Below are 19,502 nucleotides of genomic sequence, written 5' to 3' on the forward strand. Positions count from 1 at the left end.
TTAAGATGATTCTTTTATAACAACACCACCCTCCAAAACAACAAACAATGGATGCGGAAAGTATACAAGTATTCCTCATCAAGAATAAGTTCACAAGTATTAAAAATAAGTCCATCCTCCAAAACAACCAACTCTACATTACTACATTGTTCAGACTCATAAGACTCTGCATAAGGTTACACGGCTAATTGCTCAAGGTTCAGATTTGGTGCAGAAATGTTATCATCTTCATTTTGATTCAAGTATTCAAACACAAAGACCAAGGTACGTTATTTTGTGACAAACCATAGAAATTGACCAAATGGAATTAATGCTATTAACAGCGAAACAATACTATTCTTACCACATTAATATACCACATTAGTATACCACATTATGTGGCATCTGATGTGGCTGTCCACATCATCTAAATTAATTATAATTTAATTTAAATTAAAAACTATTTAATAAACTAATAATAAATAATAAATAAAAAATCTGAAATTAAATGTTAATTGGCATAGGAAGAGTCTTCTGATTGCCTAAAAACCCGTAGAATTCACACGTCTACTTCATCTCCTTCGCCACGCCGTCAATCTCAAACTGCTCCAACCTAATCGAGTAGTCGAACTCGTCGTCAGCCTCCACAATCTTGACGTCGGCGGCTGACTGTCTTGTTCTTCCAGGTCGAGTCTTGCACGCAGCGGCAGTGTCTCGAGCAGAGCCTCCACAATCTTGACGTCGGCGGCTGGCTGTCTCGTTCTTCCAGGTCGAGTCTTGCACGCAGCGGCAGTGTCTCGAGCAGAGCCTCCACAATCTTGACGTCGGCGGCTGGCTGTCTCGTTCTTCCAGGTCGAGTCTCGCACGCAGCGGCAGTGTCTCGAGCAGAGCCTCCTGAAGAAATCTGAGGTCATCAAGCTCAATTCAGACTCTAGAGTACGAGACCAAGGCGTGTCGAGCTTGAGCAGCGCAAGGTCGCGATCAAGGACAACTTCGAGGAAACCGCCTTGACGACGTCATCTTGTCGTCGCACAACGCGAGGTCACAATCTGGGGCTTCTTCAAGTGACCGTGGAATTCGCGGTTTGGGATTGAACGATGGGTCAGATCCAGTACTCCGAGAAGTATGATGAATTTACGAGTACATGTGCGCTCGTTTCTGCTTCGTTTTCTTTACGAGTACACCACCATGTTTCCTCCACGAGTACACCACCATGTTTCCTCCAAATATCCGCCGAAAGGCACTAGTTTCGGCTTAAAGGTAATGTTTTTGAAATCTTGTTATTGAAGACTGGGCTCTAGTTGAATCTTAACCTTAATTAGGTTCTGTATATTGTCAATTTTAACTTTTGATTAGGATTTAATAATCTGGCTTTTGTAAGACATTTCAATTGGATATTCCCATCATTTAATTGGATCTCTTTCGCTGGAATATGCTTGAATGATGTTGTGGTCTCTTAGAATGCATAGAATCTCCCCCCTTCCCCACTGTTTGTTTTTATAACAGAGTGTCAATTATCTTATGTATTTTCGTTTTTAGATTTGTTTTATTTTGATGCATGAGCATGGACTAATTGTAGAGGGGAAGGTTTGATAAACACAAGTGCTACTGGATCATATGCTTGTTATCTGCAGGCAGGCAAACCACACAAGTTGGTGATTTAATGAAGCTGTCGTCAAAACAGTTTATTTCCACAATTTGGGATTCCCTAAATGTGCCGTTTACAAATGGGGAAGATAGCAAAATTCTGATTAGACTTGGAGGAAACATGGTGGTTTTAGGTTGTAGGTAATTCTTTATCCCAGCTGGATACATCCTTCCATTGTTATGCATTCTGTTGAGCTTTTGGATTGGATTTGTATATAACCATTGTGGAGTTGTGGAATCAAATTTGCAGTCCTCGGTTGCGTTTGCTGTGTTTATATTTTGTGAACTCTCAGCTTCTTTTGTTGGTAATTTTGGTAATCATAATTGTTTAGAACATTAGTCATAGTGAATAAGCATGTTCCTTAGTTTTCCCTCAATTTCTCAGTGACAATGCTTTGTTTTTCTCAGTCACACTGATTCATAGTCTCACAATCAGCATGATCATTCGTTTTCCATCAATTTTATCAGTGACAATGCTTTGTTTTTTGAATTACTAGTTCATTTCACTTTTGTGTTGTATTGCATTGAAATAGTTTGGACATTTATGCTTCTGCAATTACAAGGCCGTACCTTTCTGAAGCTTGGGAGGTTAGGGAGAAGAGGAAGATAGAGAAGCCATTGATGAATTGGAGGCTTCCTGCATTAGAGGATGAAATTGACATGAAAGACAATCTTAAATGGTGGGCTTATACTGTTGCTTCTACAGTTAGATGACGAACATTATTGTTCTAAGATTTTTTGTACATTTTTCTGGTTTGGATTTTGCTTCAATTTTTTGACACTATTTGTATACAGTAGATGATCTACCAGGTGAATCAATATTGTTCTACAACTTGTAAATGTGAATAAAAAGTATAAACATTTTCATGATCAGATTATGAATATTTGTGCTTAACTTCCTCTACATTCTTCTTGAGCTATAAGCGTTGCTGCAAGATTGCAAGATTGAATCTTGGAAGAAATTGGTTTCTGGTTTATAGCTTTAGAAAGCGGTGTTATGATATAGGCATTTCGTTTTTCAATTTCGTTGATTAAACATATGCTCCTTTTAAGAATTTGATTAAACTCCGCTTTCAGTACAACAAGAATTAGAAGAGCAACATGTCTGCATACTGGCAGCTGTTACAAAATATTTGAAATGCATTGAAGTCTATGTTTAGAAGACAGAGGATCCAAAACCACAAAAACTCAAACTGCATAAAGAAATTGCTTTCATTGTTGCTTCCATTGCTTAGTTGAGCTCTTGGTCATCATTTCCTCTTGAAGTAGAGCTATGCATATTGTACATACTATAACCTCCATTCCAATATGGATATTGTTGACCCTAAATAAAGAGAAAAAAAAAACCATAAGAACTACAGATAGAGCATTATACTATGTGATGTAAATAAATATTTAATTAATTTCAACAAAAGGATTATATGCATCTTCTCAATGTTTACTTGGACATAATTTCCATGCATAGTAGGATAACTTATATTTCCAATCTCAGACTCTTTGTACAACGGGTTTGGATGACTACCTTGACTGAGTCCCAATAACAAAGCCATGTTTTCCTGCAATAGGTAATATTTATTCAATAGCTAACACAAAAGCAATTCAAAATCACTATCAATAGGACAAAATGCACAACTTACATTAGCATGGGGAAAAATAGGATATTGGTTGGCAGGCATGCAAATTTGAACTCCTTGTGTAAGATGAGAATGCTAAATCCCAAAGAATAAAAGTAATTACAATTACAAAGAGTAAGTATGTAATTACGATTACAAAGAGTAAGTATAGTAATTATAATGACAATGATTATTAACTAAGGAAAAAGATAACAAGAAGATGAATATATTTATCGCATACCTCCACAATGACATTACTCTCTTGTGTTGCAATTATGTTATCACTTCTACAAGGAGGTGGACCATCAATATGGCATATTGCATCACTTTCTATGGATTTCTACAAAAGTCGCAAGTGAAACATGTTATGATTTATCAACTTATTACTTATATAAAACAAATATGTTTGTTACCTGTGTTCTTTCCTCATCTGTATTGTCCTTACGAGATGTAATCTTTTTCTGTCTTTTTTGTCTTCTTTTGATTACTTGCTCAGTCTTGGATTGTTTCCTCTTTGATGGTGGACAACCTTTACCTCTAGCCGACAATGGCGTAAGTATACGCTGACTTGGGTTAGGAAGAGGATCGGAGTTCATAGCAACAGGTGACTGTGGTGTTGGTTGAGTGCTACTAGCCGCTCCATCATGTTTACATATTTGCTCCTTTAGTTTATGCATCCATCTCACCACAAGCATACACTTATCATCAAAATCATTGGCTAATTCCTTAATGTCATCAAAGGTTTTCTGCATCATATCAGATCTTTGTGCTTCAGGTGTAGCAACCCAATTACTATAACTTATCCTAACCCTTGTGTGGCATCTTTTCACATCCTTCCTCCATCTCCGAATGATATACTTATCTGGCATAAAGTCAATGTCATGATGAACTAAAACATAAAGCGCATGTCTACATAATATACCTCTAAACTCAAACTTGCAGCAATTGCAATTAACTTCAATCTCACGCTCATTAAACTGGACCTTGAAAATGACAGTCTTCTTTTTGTTCTCCTTGATCAGAATACGCTCAGCTATTTGGTACTCCAAAATTGCATTATCAGTTTCAACTGAAACCCTGTCACAATACATTATACTTGTCAATTCCTTTTGGAACTCCTTGAATTTTGAAATCGTGTAAACAGCTTGAACTTGCTTTTCCATGTCATAATGAGTTGCACAACGAACATTTGAAGAGAAAGAATCAGAATCTGCAGAGGCCTCTTTTAGCACTTTACTCCTTAATGCATTCTCATATTGCTCCAGAAATTGTTTTAAAGTAGTCTTTGAGTTCACGTGGCCATCAAAAAATGCATTCATGCTCTCACTCCTTTGTGTCGTTGACATTCCAGCCCAAAATTTATTTTTCACATACACAGGCACCCAATGATGTCTCTCTGCATACAAGCTTTTTAACCATTTACGTGCTTGCTTTTTAAACTTATATTTTCCAATCATCTCAGCCCCACGTTCCTCAAAATCTTCAGAAGTTATTGAGTCATAAACAATGTTATCTAACGAAGAGCTCATGGATTCATATTCCTTATAACTTTTGAGCTTATCAGGAACCTTTTTCATTATATGCCACAAGCACAACCGATGTCGAGTATTAGGAAAAACAACTTCAATCGCTTTTTTCATAGCTTTGTCTTGATCTGTAATTATTCCACTTGGAGCATGACCAGACATACAAGCAAGCCAGGTCCTAAACAACCAAATAAAGGAGTCATTATCTTCCCTTGAAATCAATCCACATCCCAATAAAATTGATTGCCTGTGATGATTAACTCCCACAAATGGAGCAAATGGCATATCGTACTTATTAGTCAAGTACGTTGTGTCAAATGTTACAACATCACCAAATTCTTCATATGTCGCCCTACTCCTTGCATCTGCCCAAAATATATTTCTTAAACGACCATTTTTGTCCAAATCAATTGCATAGAAGAAATTTGCATTCTGACCTTGCATGCTTACAAAGTAGTTTTGAACTGCAGTGGCATCTCCTTCTCTAAGTCGTAAGCGCCTTACCTTTTCAATATAATTTCTACAGTCTTTTTCTAAACACTTCATGTTCTCATGCCCTCCAACTTCAACCACCACTGAATTATAACTTTTGTTGACCCTTATTCCAGCTTTATCATTCACTTCAAGCTTCTTTTTTACTAAAGAACTAACTTCCCGAAAACACTTCCAATAACGAGTTTTTGTTGGACTCAACCCATGATTATGGTCAAGCTTTACAGAATTCACTCGCCACTTCTCACCCAAGTATAAACCTGCCCTTAGTTGAGCTTTGCAATCATTCTTTATACTTGGATATGGCTTAAGAGGATTACTTGAAGTATTTTTTGATGTACCTGATCGAGCGCAACACATAGTAATATACCTCAATTTTCCATCATCTCCCTTCGTTGATGATCTCTTTATCATTGGAAATCCTGATTGTCTCCCATATTCCTTGTAATATGTAGCCACTTGATCCGCGTTGTCAAAGATCATTCCAACTTGAGGCTCTTGGACCTTTTCTTCCACATCCATTGTGTTCTCCATGTTAATCTCATTATTTTCCACTGCGTGAACCCCATTGCTTTCTACTTCAGTGGCATCAAAAGTTGCTTCAATTACATCATCTTCTTCAGTACTTTCAGTACAAGTTTCAATTGTATGAACCCCATCGCTTTCAGTTTCATTACAAGAACTCATTTCAACTACATCATCTTCTTCAGTAAATTCATTAGAAGAACTCCCTGTTCCTAAAACATAAAATATAAAACATAATTATACAAGTTTATATATTACACCATACTATCAATGTAAATACACTAGCCATATGTGCAAGTCTCTTAATTCTAGTGTATGCACTGTAATGGCTGAAAAAACAAACCCCACAACAAAATTAAGTGTTTTAGATAGAAAATTTAAATTGTACAGAGACTGGTAAGTGAAAAGGGTCAAATAGGTTCATACGAGCACCAAGAGCACCCCCCCCCCCAAACGTTGTCTAGAATAACGTGGTCGACTGGAAGGAGCAACCCTAATCACTTCAACTTTTCTGAAAATAAGAACAGATACTAGAACAAAAACAAAACCTAAACGATTAGAGTTCAAGGTTATTGCGAAACTCCACAACAGGGTGTACAAAATGCATTGCTTACAGACCTTAATTGTTGTCCACCTTTTACTTCTATGCATAAGTAATGTTTATATCATTAACTCATAGTATGCAGTTCATGTATTTTGTTGCACACAATAAACAGGAATTCACCAAGAGAAATACATCCTCAATGACAACAGACATACATAAATCCAACAATAAAGTTCAATGGAGAGTTCAACGGCGCACCGAATCGAGCAAAAACAGTAGCTGAAACAGAGTTTCCATGCGGAAAAATAAAATGATGAGAAGTTTGTATGAAGCAAATACAGAATTCATGGAACCTCCTTGTTGACAATTACTGGGGAGGGCATTGGATAAGCTAATTAACAGCCTATAGTTATAGACTAATATCTCATAAGACATAGAAAAATTGTAACTTGCTTAAAATTATTATGCGGTAAAAACTGAATGCCAATAAATAATAAAAATAATTACCTTCATATATGGGGCTGCTAATAATCATCACGTGGTTAGTGTCCTCCAATTTTTCGGGTTCTTCTTCAACCCCCAGTGTCATTTTTCTATGAACAAAAAGGTTTAGGTAAATAGTCCAATGGAGATCAATAGAAAGAAAAAGGAGAATAAAACAGACTAAAAAAATATATAAACTCATTGAAAAATAATGACAAGTAAAAATAGAGCGTGAATAACACTATCCATAAAAAGCGCAAACAAGGAAACTAAGAGTGCGAAAGAAGAAACCAGAAGTACGAAAATCACATGCCGTAGCTAGCTAGTATACACTGAATGCATTTATTTGGTTCTAGTTTTGCCCCTTTGGTCCTTTTACAAAACCAATTCCGGTGACTTTTCCTTATAACATTTGCAGGCAAGCATTTGAGCAAAGCAGTATGGTGTTGCTGGTGAAGATATCAATTAATATATAAGAAGTTGACAACAGCAGCAGACAGGTCATTTGGGCACACTGTATAATCTCCTACGAAGATTGGGTAGGTTCGGTTTTTGGTCCAGTGATGATATTCTTCTAAATCAAACCATAAATTGTGGAAATTTAAGACTAACTAAATTCTTAATCATGCATTAGGACCCTCTAGAACTCACTGCGTAATGATCAGTTAAAGATATGTCTGCCTATAAAATGTTTCATGCAACTCATTGAAAAGTAATGGTAAATGTTACCAATAATCCAAATAGGGGAGCGTCGATGAATCTTTGTCGTATGAGATTTAGTTGAAACAAAAAAAATGGCGTGGAGAAGAAACGGGAGAAGAAGCAACGGGGAAGGAAGGAAGGAAGGAAAGAAGGAGAAGACTCCTCGTATGCCACAAACACCATTTAATTCCAGATTTTTTTTATTTATTATTGGTTTATTAAATGGTTTTTAATTTAAATTAAATTATGATTAATTTAGATGATGTAGACAGCCACATCAGATGCCACATAATGTGGTACACTACTGTGGTATATTAATGTGGTAAGAATAGCATTACTGATTAACAGCGACCATGGCTAAAAACTGTTGAAGAACAAATGCTATTCATACCATGTTTTTGTACCTCATTTTCATACCACCTTAGGTGGCATTTGATGTGGACAGCTACATTATTTGAATTAATCAGATTTTTAAATTTAGTTCATTATTTATTAAACTAATAATTAAGAAAAAACTAGTTAATTAAATGATGATTGTGGTATACGAGGAGTCTTTCTCCTTCATTTCCTTGGGGTTTGCAAATTTTTCAAATAATGTGGTTGTCCACATCAGATGCCACCTAAAATGGTATAGAAATGTGGTATAAAAACATGGTATGAATAGCATTACTCCTGACATAATATCTAGCTTGATGTCAGTGAGTAAAAGACTCACTTAGCTAACATAGACTACAATATTCATCAGAAGCCAACACAAATATAGTCGAGTTCAAAACATAATCAGTCCAAAATTACACCTAAAAAGAGTTAATTAAAATCAATACCTACAAGTTCCAGATCTGCCATATCAAAATTCATATTCCTCACTTCGGGTTGTAAAAGTAACTTCTGGGTTGGAGATAATACATTCAGCTCATGGTCACCTGAATCAAAGAAATATACAAGTATGCATATTATTTATGGTCAAAGTGAGTTGCTTATTTTAATCACATACCTAGTAAATATTTGTTTAAGTTAGCGTAAACAGTATAACGATATTTGAACCAATCAATGTAAGTCTTTCGGGAACTTTCATATAAATTTCCATATCAAGATCCTCATAGAGATACACAGTTACTACGTCCATCAGCTGCATACTTAGTTTTTCGAAAACTACCAAACTGATAAGGTAGTGAAAAGTAATCACATCCATAACGGGTTAATAAGTTTCATCATAGTCAATCCCGGGGCGTTGTGAGAAACCTTGTGCAACATAACGAGCTTTGTAACGCACAATTTTGTTCTTCTCATTACACTTTTGAATGAAAGCCTACTTGTAGCCAACGGGCTTCACATGTGGAGGAGTATAAGCTACAGGTCCAAACATCTTATGTTTTGCAAGTGAATCGAGTTCGACTTGGATTGCTTGTTTCCAGTTTGACCAATCAGTTCTACGTCGACATTCATCAACAGAACGTAGTTCAATGTCATTGCTCAACATGATCTCAGTAGCTACTGTAAATACTAATGCATCATTGACAATCATCTCATTTCTACGCCACACATCATCTAAGCTAGCATAATAGACCGAAATCTCATGATTCTCGGGAGGAGAATTCGTCTCTTTAAGGACGCTTCCATAATCTAGAATTTCCTCATGAGTTGGATAGAATGAGTAAGCGATAGTCGGATTCACGGTAAGCTCTTTAGGACCTTGTGTTGTGAGTTTCCTCTTCTGGGGGTGTGAATCCTTTGAACCAAGGGGTCTGCCACGCTTTTGTGTAGGGGCAGATGATTGGCTAGCCGCTAATGTACGTGGATCACCAAGATTGGCATCCCGAGCTTCCAGGAGGGAAGTCCGTCGTACCTTTGGTACATCCATCTTTGCAGGCATATTTGAAGCTAGAATGTGTGATCTTGTCACACGTGCTAGATCGATGAAAGCATCTGGCATGCTCTGAGCTATGCTCTAGAGATCTAATATACACTGCACTTTAGTTTCAGATTGAGCGATGCAAGGATCTAAATGAGACAAAGTGGGAGTCATCCACGATAATTCACGTCGTTCTTCAGGAACGTTGACGTTCTTATCTCCCTCTAACAATGGGAAGACTGTCTCATACAAGTGACAATTCGCAAAACGAGCGGTAAACAGATCGCCTGTCAAGGGTTCTAAGTAACGATAGTCGAAGGAGAATCATATCCGACATAGATTCTCATCCTTCGCTAAGGCCCCATTTTTGTACGTAAGGGCGACGAGATTGGCACATATATCACACAACCAAAAATGCGCATATGTGATATGTCGGGTTCGTATCCGGTAACCAACTGAAAGGCACTGAATGGTTATGTCGCAACAGGCCTCAGGCAGACCAACTTTGCTACGTGCAATATTGCATGGCCCCAAGCAACGATTGGGAGCTTGGTACGTATGACCAACGATCGAGCAATCATTTGTAAGCGCTTAATGAAAGCCTCTGCTAGGCTGTTCTGGGTGTGAACATGGGGTACGGGATGTTCAACTTCAACCCCAACTAACATGCAATAGTCATCAAAAGTTTTAGATGTGAATTTTCCAGCATTATCCAATCGAATATATTTGATTAAATAATCAGGGTGGTGAGCCCTGAGCTTGATAACCTGAGCCAACAGTTTGGAGAATGCAACATTCCTTGTGGACAACAAGCACACGTGTGACCAACGTGTGGAAGCGTCAACCAAAACCATAAAGTATATAAATGGTCCGTATGGAGGGTGAATCGGTCCATAAGTGTCCCCTTGAATCTGTTGTAGAAAAATAAGAGGATTCGAACTAATCTTGTCATAAGAAGGCTTAGTGATAAGCTTTCCCATGAAACATGTTTGACATGCGATTCCTTGGATCGAACTTAAAGTTCGGGTTAGTGGCCTAAACTTTAGGTTAGTGGATGCCCATGTGATGATTTGAGGATTCGGCGCATCATTATTCTTCCAAGATGTCCCAAATGATCATGCCAAAGTGTAATTTCGTTTGCGGTCCCAGTAGTAGGCCAGCCATATAGTGGCATTCTATGTAGCGTATGGTCATAGTATACAGACCACTCGGGGTACGCTCCATCTTCTCTAGAATACGCTTCTGGCCATATTCGTAGGAAGTTATGCACAAAAATTCAACTTCATTTTCTACATGGGTTTCAACGTGGTAATTGTTATCTCTGATGTCCTTGAAACTTAACAACGCTCTTCCGGAACGTGGAGAATATAGTGCCTCATCAATGGTCAAGATTGTACCATTGGACAACATTTAACGTGCCTTACCATATCCTTCTATCAGGTTGGATGGGTCTGAGAGGGTTGTCAGAGGTGTATTCTTAGATATGAAGTTAGTGAAATAGATGTGTTCACGCAAAACGTTGTGCGTGGTTGCACTATCTGCCAGACAACTAACTTTCCCACTAGTCATACCTAGAATGAAAAATTAATTTGAATCGGTCACATGCATAAAAGTTCTTAAAACAAATATCAATTCAAAATAATTTCATTTCTTCAAGGATGGTAATTAATTAAAACTTAATATCCAAAAAACAAATCATCAACAAATAATCCAAAGATAAAGGAAAAATTGTTCAAAAAATCAACCAAAAACAAAGGGGGGTTCGGCCACTTAGTGGAATTTGGCCCCAATTGTCTTATTTCAACGAAAAAATAAGTCTATGTCTAAGATTCTAATCTTCCATAGGCGTGGTGTCCTCTTGAAAGTCAGAAACCTCCATCTTTGTAATCTCTGGTTCGTCCACTTGCATGAAGTTTGATTCAAACTTCTTATGACGAGAATGATATTCATCTACAATCTTTTTAGGAGCTCGGCAAACACGGGACCAATGGTCATTTGAACCACAACGATAGCACATATCTGCATCCATGGTTTTAGGTGCTTTGCCCTTATTCTTGAAGTTCGGGGCCTCGAGAGCGAGGTTTGGGCACTGTTGGGCTTTGTTTCCTCCCTTGGATTGGCCTTGACTATGTTGACCTTGGCGGGGTGGCTTCTGGGCTTCCCTAGCACGCTTCTTTTGGCATTTTGGGCATTGGTTTGTGCTATAATGTGCTTCAGGCATGACAGTAGCCCCAGTAGGTCGAACTCGATGATTATTCATCAACAGCTAGTTCTGCTTTTCAGTGAGAAGTAAAACAGGTATCAAATCCGAGAACTTAGTGAACTTCTAAGCTCTATATTGTTGCTGCATGACAATATTAAAAGCAGAGAAGGTCGAATAGGTCTTTTCCAGGAGATCCTCTTCTGTCAAAGTTTCATTGCAAAACTTGAGAAGTGATCGGATTCGACAAACTTCAGAATTATATTCATTCACAAACTTAAAATCTTGGAAGCGCAAGTGCTGCCAGTTATGTCTTGCTTCAGGCAAGAATATGTCTTTTTGGTGATCAAAATGATCAGCCAAAGCGACCCATAGTGCACGTGGATCCTCATCGGCAAGATATTCAGTTTGCAAGGAGTCATGGATATGTCTTCGGATGAAGATCAGAGCAATGACTTTTTCAGCTTCGCCAACAGGATCGTCCATCGCTTCTTCAATAGTAGGACGCAAGTTCTTTGCAGTGAGGTGGAGCTTCACATCTTGAACCCACTTGAGGTAGTTCCTTCCAGAGACCTCCAAAGTGGTGAAGTCGAGTTTGTTCAAATTCGACATGTTCCTATCACAATGGAGAAAAAATCAATCCATTCACATAGGAGTAGAACATATAGGTTCTAATAGACATGTATTGGTTTAATTTTGCATGAAAAAACTTCGAGTTTTCATGGGTGATGTTTTTAAGTGAAAAACTTCAAGTTTTCAAACAAGGCATATTTATACGAAACTTCGGGTTTCAAAATAATGATGAACTTCAGGTTCATATACTCCTACAAACCAAGGTTCTAAAAAACACTAGGCGCTAGTCGGGAAGCGGGCTAGCGCCTAGCGCCTAGGTGGCTAGGCGGGTCCTAGGCGGATTTAGGTAATTTTTTAATATATTTTATGAATTAATTAAATTTATTATATCAAATGTAAATAATTATTGACTTATATGTTATTTCTTATAAAAGAAGATACATATGTGAATGTTTTTTGTACATATATGATATACTTGCCTAGGAAAAAATACAAAATATTAACTAAATAATTTATAATTTATATAAGATTTATATATGTGTGTGTGTATATATATATATACACACACACCAAACTTTTAAAAATATAAAAAACCCATATGGTGGGTGGTTTTCATTACTAAAACCATGAAACCGTCCACCTCACCTCTACTCTTTCACATCACCTGTCCACCTTGTGGTTTCATAATTAAAACCATGTCAGAGTCCATAGTTCTAAAACCATGCTTTTGACCTTGGATTCCCAGTCCTCAACTTGCACGGTTGCACTTGCACCACCACATATTCAAATGTTTAAGCCTCCCCCTCTCTCTCTTTTCGCACTCTCTCTTCTTTGAGTTTTTCCAGAAATCTCTAGCAAGCAGCCATAGTTTCCGATGCAGGTGCAGATGCCAAATGCGAGGTGCGAGATGCGATGCAGGTGTTGGAAACTTGGAGTTGCAGATGCTACGAGAGTTCGAGGCAAGAGAGTTGCAGTCTTGCAGAGCCTTCGGTGGTGGCGAGAGTTGCAGAGCACCTTGTGCGACGACAAGAATTTCAGACCGCCTAGAGCGCTGCCTAGCGCCGTCTAGACTGCCTACAGCGCCTAGCTGGTGCCCACATAGTGCCTTTATTTATGGTAGTAAAAGGAGAGAAGATATTCCTTCATCCCCAAGGAATACAAGTCCATATAGGAAAGGATAACTAAAATCAAATCTAATCTAGGATTTATACAATCACACTTAAACTAGGAATGTTTACAACAATTAAAACGCCAAAATCATCATTTTTTGCAACAACGTAGTAAGTTGGTCGTCTCGTCCTTTCAACCAAAAATGGAAGATGTTAAAATATAAAAAATCACTATTTACCATAGAAATGCTATTCACAAAATTAATAATTAACTTTTCTGATATGTTTTTTTAGTCTTATGTCACATAAGTGATATTTGGCCATTAAGACCATCTCCAATCGAATGAGGGTCAGAGGGATCGTTTTAGCCCTTTGGCCCTCCAAGAAATTTAAATTTTAATAAACAGTGCAAGGTCATATTTCTTATCATTTCCAACCGAGGGCCAAATGGCCATAGGGCTCGTTTTAGCCCTGTCACAAAAAATTGTCTCCAACCGAGGGCCAAAGGGCTATAGTATGGAATGTGAAGAATTGAAATAAAATTAGGTAAGATAATATGGAATGGTGAAAAATATGTGAGAAATGGTGTAGGAAAAAAATTAGAAATTAAAAAAAAAAAGGACAAATTGGGCTAGCTGGCTGAATATGGTCAGCCGATTGGCCCTTTAGCCCTTTTTTGTCCAGTGGGGCCCACGAGCCCTTTGGCCTGGCCCTCAATTAGAGACAATTTTCGGGCTATTTTAGGCCCTCTGGCCCTCTGAACCCTTCGGTTGGAGATGGTCTAACGCCCATATAGTTCATTTTCAATCAACTGTCAAGTACGAACGACTAACCTAGAAAAGGATCCTTGCCAGATCCTTTTCTTAGGGATCCTAAGGATCCCGTGATCGTGATCATTTATCGTACATCGTACGGTCAGAAATCATTTTAAAATTTAAAATTAAATATAAATAGTACCTAATAAAAACTGACCGCACGATGAACGGTCACGATCACGATCAAAGGATCCTTAGGATCCCTAGATAAGGGATCCAGCGTGGATCATTTCCCACTAAACCTAACAATGCACACAAACAGAGATCATTCTAAAGTGTATAATTGGTTTGTGTCCCTCCATTCTGGGAGGGTGGGAAGCGGTGATGCATATGCTGGTTCTTTTATCTTGGATATAAACCCAATTGGCCGCCCATTGGGACTCACCTTCATCGCTTTATGTTCTGAAATAACAAAGGGTGAATGAAGTGGTCCCACTTCTGTATATAAAGAGAGATTTTTTTTAGTGTGTCTAGTATCCAGTTCGGTATACCAAATGTCATAAGACAAATGGTTAAATATTTAAAAAACAATTTAACCACTTTTATTATAATACTTAATGTATCGATCGTATTCTCAATATACTAAATAATTTATCGTATAAGAATAAGATGTTGGGACTTGGGAGAGAGATGGACTGATGGAAAGCCGAATCCGTGTGTAATCTGATCTCAAACCTATGAGTTTTATTTAAGGGAGGGCTCTATGTACTCCAGTATCCAGTAAATCCAACCGCCACCACATGTCCATATGGACCAAATCAATCCAACTGACGCCCAATCATACACATTACCGATCCTCGTGAAAACCAATCACCCATTCAGCACTAACCTCCCCTCACTATATAAACAATTCGAACTACCCGCCCCTCCACCAAAATCCCTGAATCCATTCCCTCTCCGTTTCTTATTTCTCTCTTCTCTATTTCTCTCTCTAAAACTCTACAATCTTCACCTTCACTCTCTCTATCTAAAATCCTAAACGCTATTTTCTCTTATGCAGTCTCGTCTTTTCCGCCATCGTCTGGCTGCCAACATGGCCACGACTTCATTTCAGCTTCCAATTTCATCACATTTGCCGAGATTTTCACTAATTGTTGTCGGAATGGCCTTCTAGTAGACGATGTTGATGAGAGTATCAGTGTCTCTTCAGGTCACGTTGTCGTTTTAGGCTCCGAGTCTGAAATCGGTGCTTCATCAACATCAACAGTATCGCTTGGTTGACAGTCTAGAACTTGAGATTTGTGATTACCAGCTAGGGTTTCAAAATGTCTGTCTCCAAGAACCCGAGATATGAATTTTGAAATTAGGGTTGTTTGGTTTCTATAGGAAAACAAAGTTTGGGCTCTGTATTTTGGGTAGCCAAACAGAGGATTAATTAAGAAATTTATGATTTTGTGTATTGATTACCGGCTACGGTGGTGGTAGTTTGGCTTCTACTATTCCTTATACTGTCTCTCAACCTTTCCCTATACTGTTAAAACCAAACTACCACCACCGTAGTCGGTAATCAATACACAAAATCGTAAATTTCTCAGTTAATCCTCTGTTTAACTACCCAAAATACAGAGCTCGAACTTTGTTTTCCTATAGAAACCAAACAGCCCTAATTTCAAAATTCATATCTCGGCTTCTTGGAGACAGACATTTAGAAACCCTAGCTGGTAATCGCAAATCCCAAGTTCTAGATTGGCAACCAAATTATACCGTTGATGTTGATGAAGCACCAATTTCAGACTCAGAGCCTAAAACGATAGGGTGACCTGAAGAGACACTGATACTCTCATAGGCCATTCCGACAACAATCAGTGAAAATCTCAGCAAATGTGAAGAAATCGGAAGTTGAAAGGAAGTTGTGGCCATGTTGGTGGACAGACAACGACAAAAAAGACGAGACTGCATCAGAGAAAATGGCGTTTAGGATTTTAGAGTGGAGATGAAGATTGTAGAGTTTTAGAGAAAGAAATAGAGAAGAGAGAGAAATGAGAAAGGGTCTTTACAAATTCAACCCGCTATTACCGGTGGGTGGTAGTTTAGCTTCGATGACAGACGCCGTCGTTTTCTGCTATGAAGCCCGGACACGCCAGCTTAAGAGTGTATCCCATATCAAATACAATCTAGGATACAATACGCACCTGATACACGCTGATGATACGTATCAGAACGTATCTGTTTACCAGTGGACATCTGGATACGTTGTCAATACGCTTTTGTTACGCGAATCCGACATTTTGAATACACAACAAAAGCAGCTTGACGATGAAATGATCTAACCAAAGGAAGGGGAGAAAGAGCTCTCTGTAGAAGAGTGTCGAAACAGCGAGATGTGCAATTGGAAAAAAGCGACGACGGCAGATTCTATTGTGGGGTCTTTTTGAAGTCACATGATATTTTATTTTCAAACCAGGGCTTCTGTTTTATGAGAAAATAAGGCCATTTATATTTATATTAGAAAATAATGCATATTTTTTGGCGTCCATGCCGTATATATTTATATACAATTATTAATATATTTATTAATATACATCAATGTATATTTTTAATTAACGTATTCATGCCATATCGTACCCTAATATTTGAAAATAGCCGTATCGCCTTATTCGTGTCCGTATCTGTGCTACATAAATTTTCTGCTTTTGTAGAAAGGAGAGGGATGAGAGAGTTGGGAGATAGGGAGAGGTTGAGAGACAGTAACACGGAGAGTGAAAAGAAATTAATATTACCCTAGTTAAGGTATGATATTGCAATGTTTAAAACATGAGGTATGAGATTGTATTTCGAACCATAGTTGAGGTTGTTTTATGTAATATTACCCTTAAAAAAAGACTATTGAGCGGTAATTAATAATGTGTTTATATCATTGTAAACGTATATTAACTTATTGTATGGCCAAGTTGGCTGTTTCTTTTTCCAATGAGTTTGGTTGGTTTGAGGAGCCTCCAGATGTCATTGTGGAGGCCCTCCTTGATGTAGTTTGATCTATTTCCCTCTGAATAAAATGCTATCGTTTCTCTTCAAAAACGAAGAAAAAAAAAACACCATCGATAATTTAAATATTCTTTATTAAGAAAAAATGGGAATGATACCTACTTTTGTTGAAGTTCGGATGGCATAATCAAAATCGTATGTCGCGCTGCACCTATTCTAAAACAAACCTAACTTGTTATATACGCCTAAACCCTTTAAGAAGTTATTTATAGCATATAGTATAGAAGATCAAAAATATAAATTCTATTTAATTGTTATCACTTTCTTTATTTTGTTATCATAAGTTAAGAAAAGTTAGCGAGTAATTATCATTAATAGCCAAAATTTAACACCAAATTTCATAAATGTTACTTTTTATAAAAACTTTCAAATATAACAGAAAACTCACATGAATAGGCCTAAATACCTTCAAAATCGACATCCATATATAGAAGAAATTCAAGAAAGTTGGGATGCATGATTGCAGTCATAGTGTATTCCTGACATTCCTGATGCCTGGAATGAATTGTTGTTTCTCCATTTGCTCCATTAGTATATTTGCATCTTGAACAAGCGCACCAATTCTAGTTTGTTTGTGCCATACTCAGTGCACAAATGAGTTAAAACATATGGTAATCAATTTTTTTCTGCATAATGATAACAAGATATACAGGCTGATTAATACCCAATTTTTTCCCAAAATTAAGGCTCGATGTTGCTGTTCTCTCATAGTTGAAGCAAGATTGGGATCCTGCAGTTCTGAAAGCTCCACCTATAACATATATGGAGCAGAAGTAAAGATAAGCATGAATAAATTATCCAAATTTTTTACAAGAAAATTTTGAAACAATGAATATTTATGTTCTGTAAATTAATCTACCTCACTAGCTAGAAGCAGACTAGGGCAATCATCTGCATTGGGTACGTAGAAAAACACCGTACAGCTGCCAAAAGTTATCTTCCTTATCAAATGCGTATATAAGAAGGATTGCTAACCTCAGATCCCAATTTGTCTGCCATTGACTATTTTTCCTCATTGAAAAACTATGTAGTTAGAAGAGGCCACAATTCAGATTTTTTTTCATTACATTACCAACTACATCCTTATTTTATTTGGTTTTAATTTTGAGGGTATTTAAGTCTATTTAAGTGGGTTTTATGTTATTTTTGAAAGATTTTAGAAAAAGTGACATTTATGAAATTAGGTGTTAAATTTTGGCTATTATTGATAACTTCTCAAAGTTAGCGAGTTGTGAAGTTAAGCCAAGCTCTCTCCCTTAATGTAGATGATTTTGGTTATTTAAAAAATAAAAAAAAAGTTAAGGAATACTTCCTTCAGGCTTCTTTTTTGTTTTGCAAGCAGAGGCCACAACATTGAAAAGGGCTTTCATCCATTGGGCAGTTTGAATGCGTTATCCTAAAATTGACATTGAAGGTGATTGGAAGACCTTGATAAAACAAATAAGAAAGATATTCAATTTTCTTGACAAATTTCATATATTCTAAAGAACATTTGGCACCTACTACATCAAACTCCTAACTATACTATAAATTCTATATTTCGAGAGGCTAACATGGCAGCAGATGGTTTTGCTATGTTCGGAAACAACTGTACTCAAGCTTGTAATAGTTCATACTAGAAAATAAGCCCGTGAGTTGCGGCGGGAACCAACTATTTCAAGCGTAACTGCATGAATAAGACACAAAATCATGAAGTAAAGCTCATATTTTTAGCAGTGTAATTTTAACAACAATTCCTCAAGTTGGTGGATTGCCCTGGTGGGTAGGGCATTTCTCTTAGTCCTACTACATTCCGGGTTCAAAGTTCCAACCATCCCTTGTACTAGTTTAAGCACACCAAAGGCCAAATTTAGCATGTTCTGTCGTCATCCAACCAACCCCAGCAGATCCTCATACAAAATTCAAACAAAACTTGCCAAATTCATCCTCTTAAAATACAAAACGAAATAGTTTATGATCACTGACCTCTTTGAATCGAATGATATTCGGATTCTTTAGGGATCAGTGGTTCACGATTTCCCTTTGAACATGTTCATCCATCTGCATCACCAAAAAAAAATATATTTTTTAAAATAATACAAAATGAAAATAGTTTATGATCACTAACCTCTTTGTATCAAATGATATTCGGATGCTTCAGTGATCTATGGTTCATGATTTCCCTTTGAACATGTTCATGTATCTGCATCACCAAAAAACTAATAAATATTTAAAAAAAATACAAATTTAAAGGATAAGAATTGCGAAGATTCTTAGGTCTTAGTTCGGAATGAAATAGCTCGTCTCACCTCCATATATTACCAAATCTTAGTCTATATGATTTTGCCAGAGCCACCTAATGTTGAATATATATCTGTTGAATGTTCTACTACCATCAACATTATAAAGGTTTCTAATTGAATCATATGTTTAAAATCCAAGCATGAAAGCTTTACAGAGATAAATAAACAAATGTAA

At 37.2% G+C, this 19,502-nt stretch overlaps 3 protein-coding genes and 1 long non-coding RNA gene across 6 annotated transcripts; 1 reads left to right on the top strand and 3 right to left on the bottom strand.

The window, feature by feature from the left end:
- Positions 1-496: 496 nt before the first annotated feature.
- Positions 497-2,499, top strand: LOC103411790 (uncharacterized). Of its 3 annotated transcripts, none has more exons than XR_003773042.2 (3): positions 497-1,239; positions 1,614-1,767; positions 2,160-2,499. XR_003773042.2 is itself a non-coding variant. In XM_029101880.2 (3 exons), the coding sequence occupies exons 1-3, from the start codon at positions 1,105-1,107 to the stop codon at positions 2,338-2,340; spliced, it is 525 nt and encodes a 174-aa protein (XP_028957713.1). In that variant the 5' UTR covers positions 497-1,104; the 3' UTR covers positions 2,341-2,499. The 3 variants fall into 3 exon arrangements, 1 of the variants encoding a protein (XP_028957713.1); XM_029101880.2 differs by having other exon boundaries at positions 1,559-1,767; XR_003773043.2 differs by having other exon boundaries at positions 522-1,239; positions 1,519-1,767.
- A 358-nt stretch (positions 2,500-2,857) lies between these two features.
- On the bottom strand, positions 2,858-7,639 carry LOC103411853 (protein FAR1-RELATED SEQUENCE 6-like). Its single transcript, XM_029102219.2, has 7 exons — positions 7,539-7,639; positions 6,834-6,919; positions 3,653-5,994; positions 3,481-3,579; positions 3,264-3,335; positions 3,069-3,182; positions 2,858-2,950 (listed from the first exon to the last, which is right to left on the bottom strand). Exons 2-7 carry the CDS (start codon positions 6,913-6,915, stop codon positions 2,858-2,860), a joined length of 2,802 nt encoding a protein of 933 aa, XP_028958052.1. The 5' UTR covers positions 6,916-6,919; positions 7,539-7,639.
- Positions 7,640-11,194: 3,555 nt separating this feature from the next.
- Positions 11,195-11,623, bottom strand: LOC139196009 (uncharacterized). Its single transcript, XM_070821672.1, has one exon. The coding sequence runs from the start codon at positions 11,621-11,623 to the stop codon at positions 11,195-11,197; it is 429 nt and encodes a 142-aa protein (XP_070677773.1).
- Positions 11,624-17,541: 5,918 nt separating this feature from the next.
- Positions 17,542-18,221, bottom strand: LOC114825200 (uncharacterized). The gene is made up of 2 exons (XR_003773859.2): positions 17,905-18,221; positions 17,542-17,796 (listed from the first exon to the last, which is right to left on the bottom strand). It is a non-coding gene; the product is annotated as an uncharacterized lncRNA (long non-coding RNA).
- Between the last annotated feature and the right edge of the window lie 1,281 nt (positions 18,222-19,502).

The sequence above is a fragment of the Malus domestica genome, chromosome 05 (genome assembly GCF_042453785.1).
Source record: "Malus domestica chromosome 05, GDT2T_hap1".
Taxonomy (NCBI): Eukaryota; Viridiplantae; Streptophyta; class Magnoliopsida; order Rosales; family Rosaceae; genus Malus; species Malus domestica.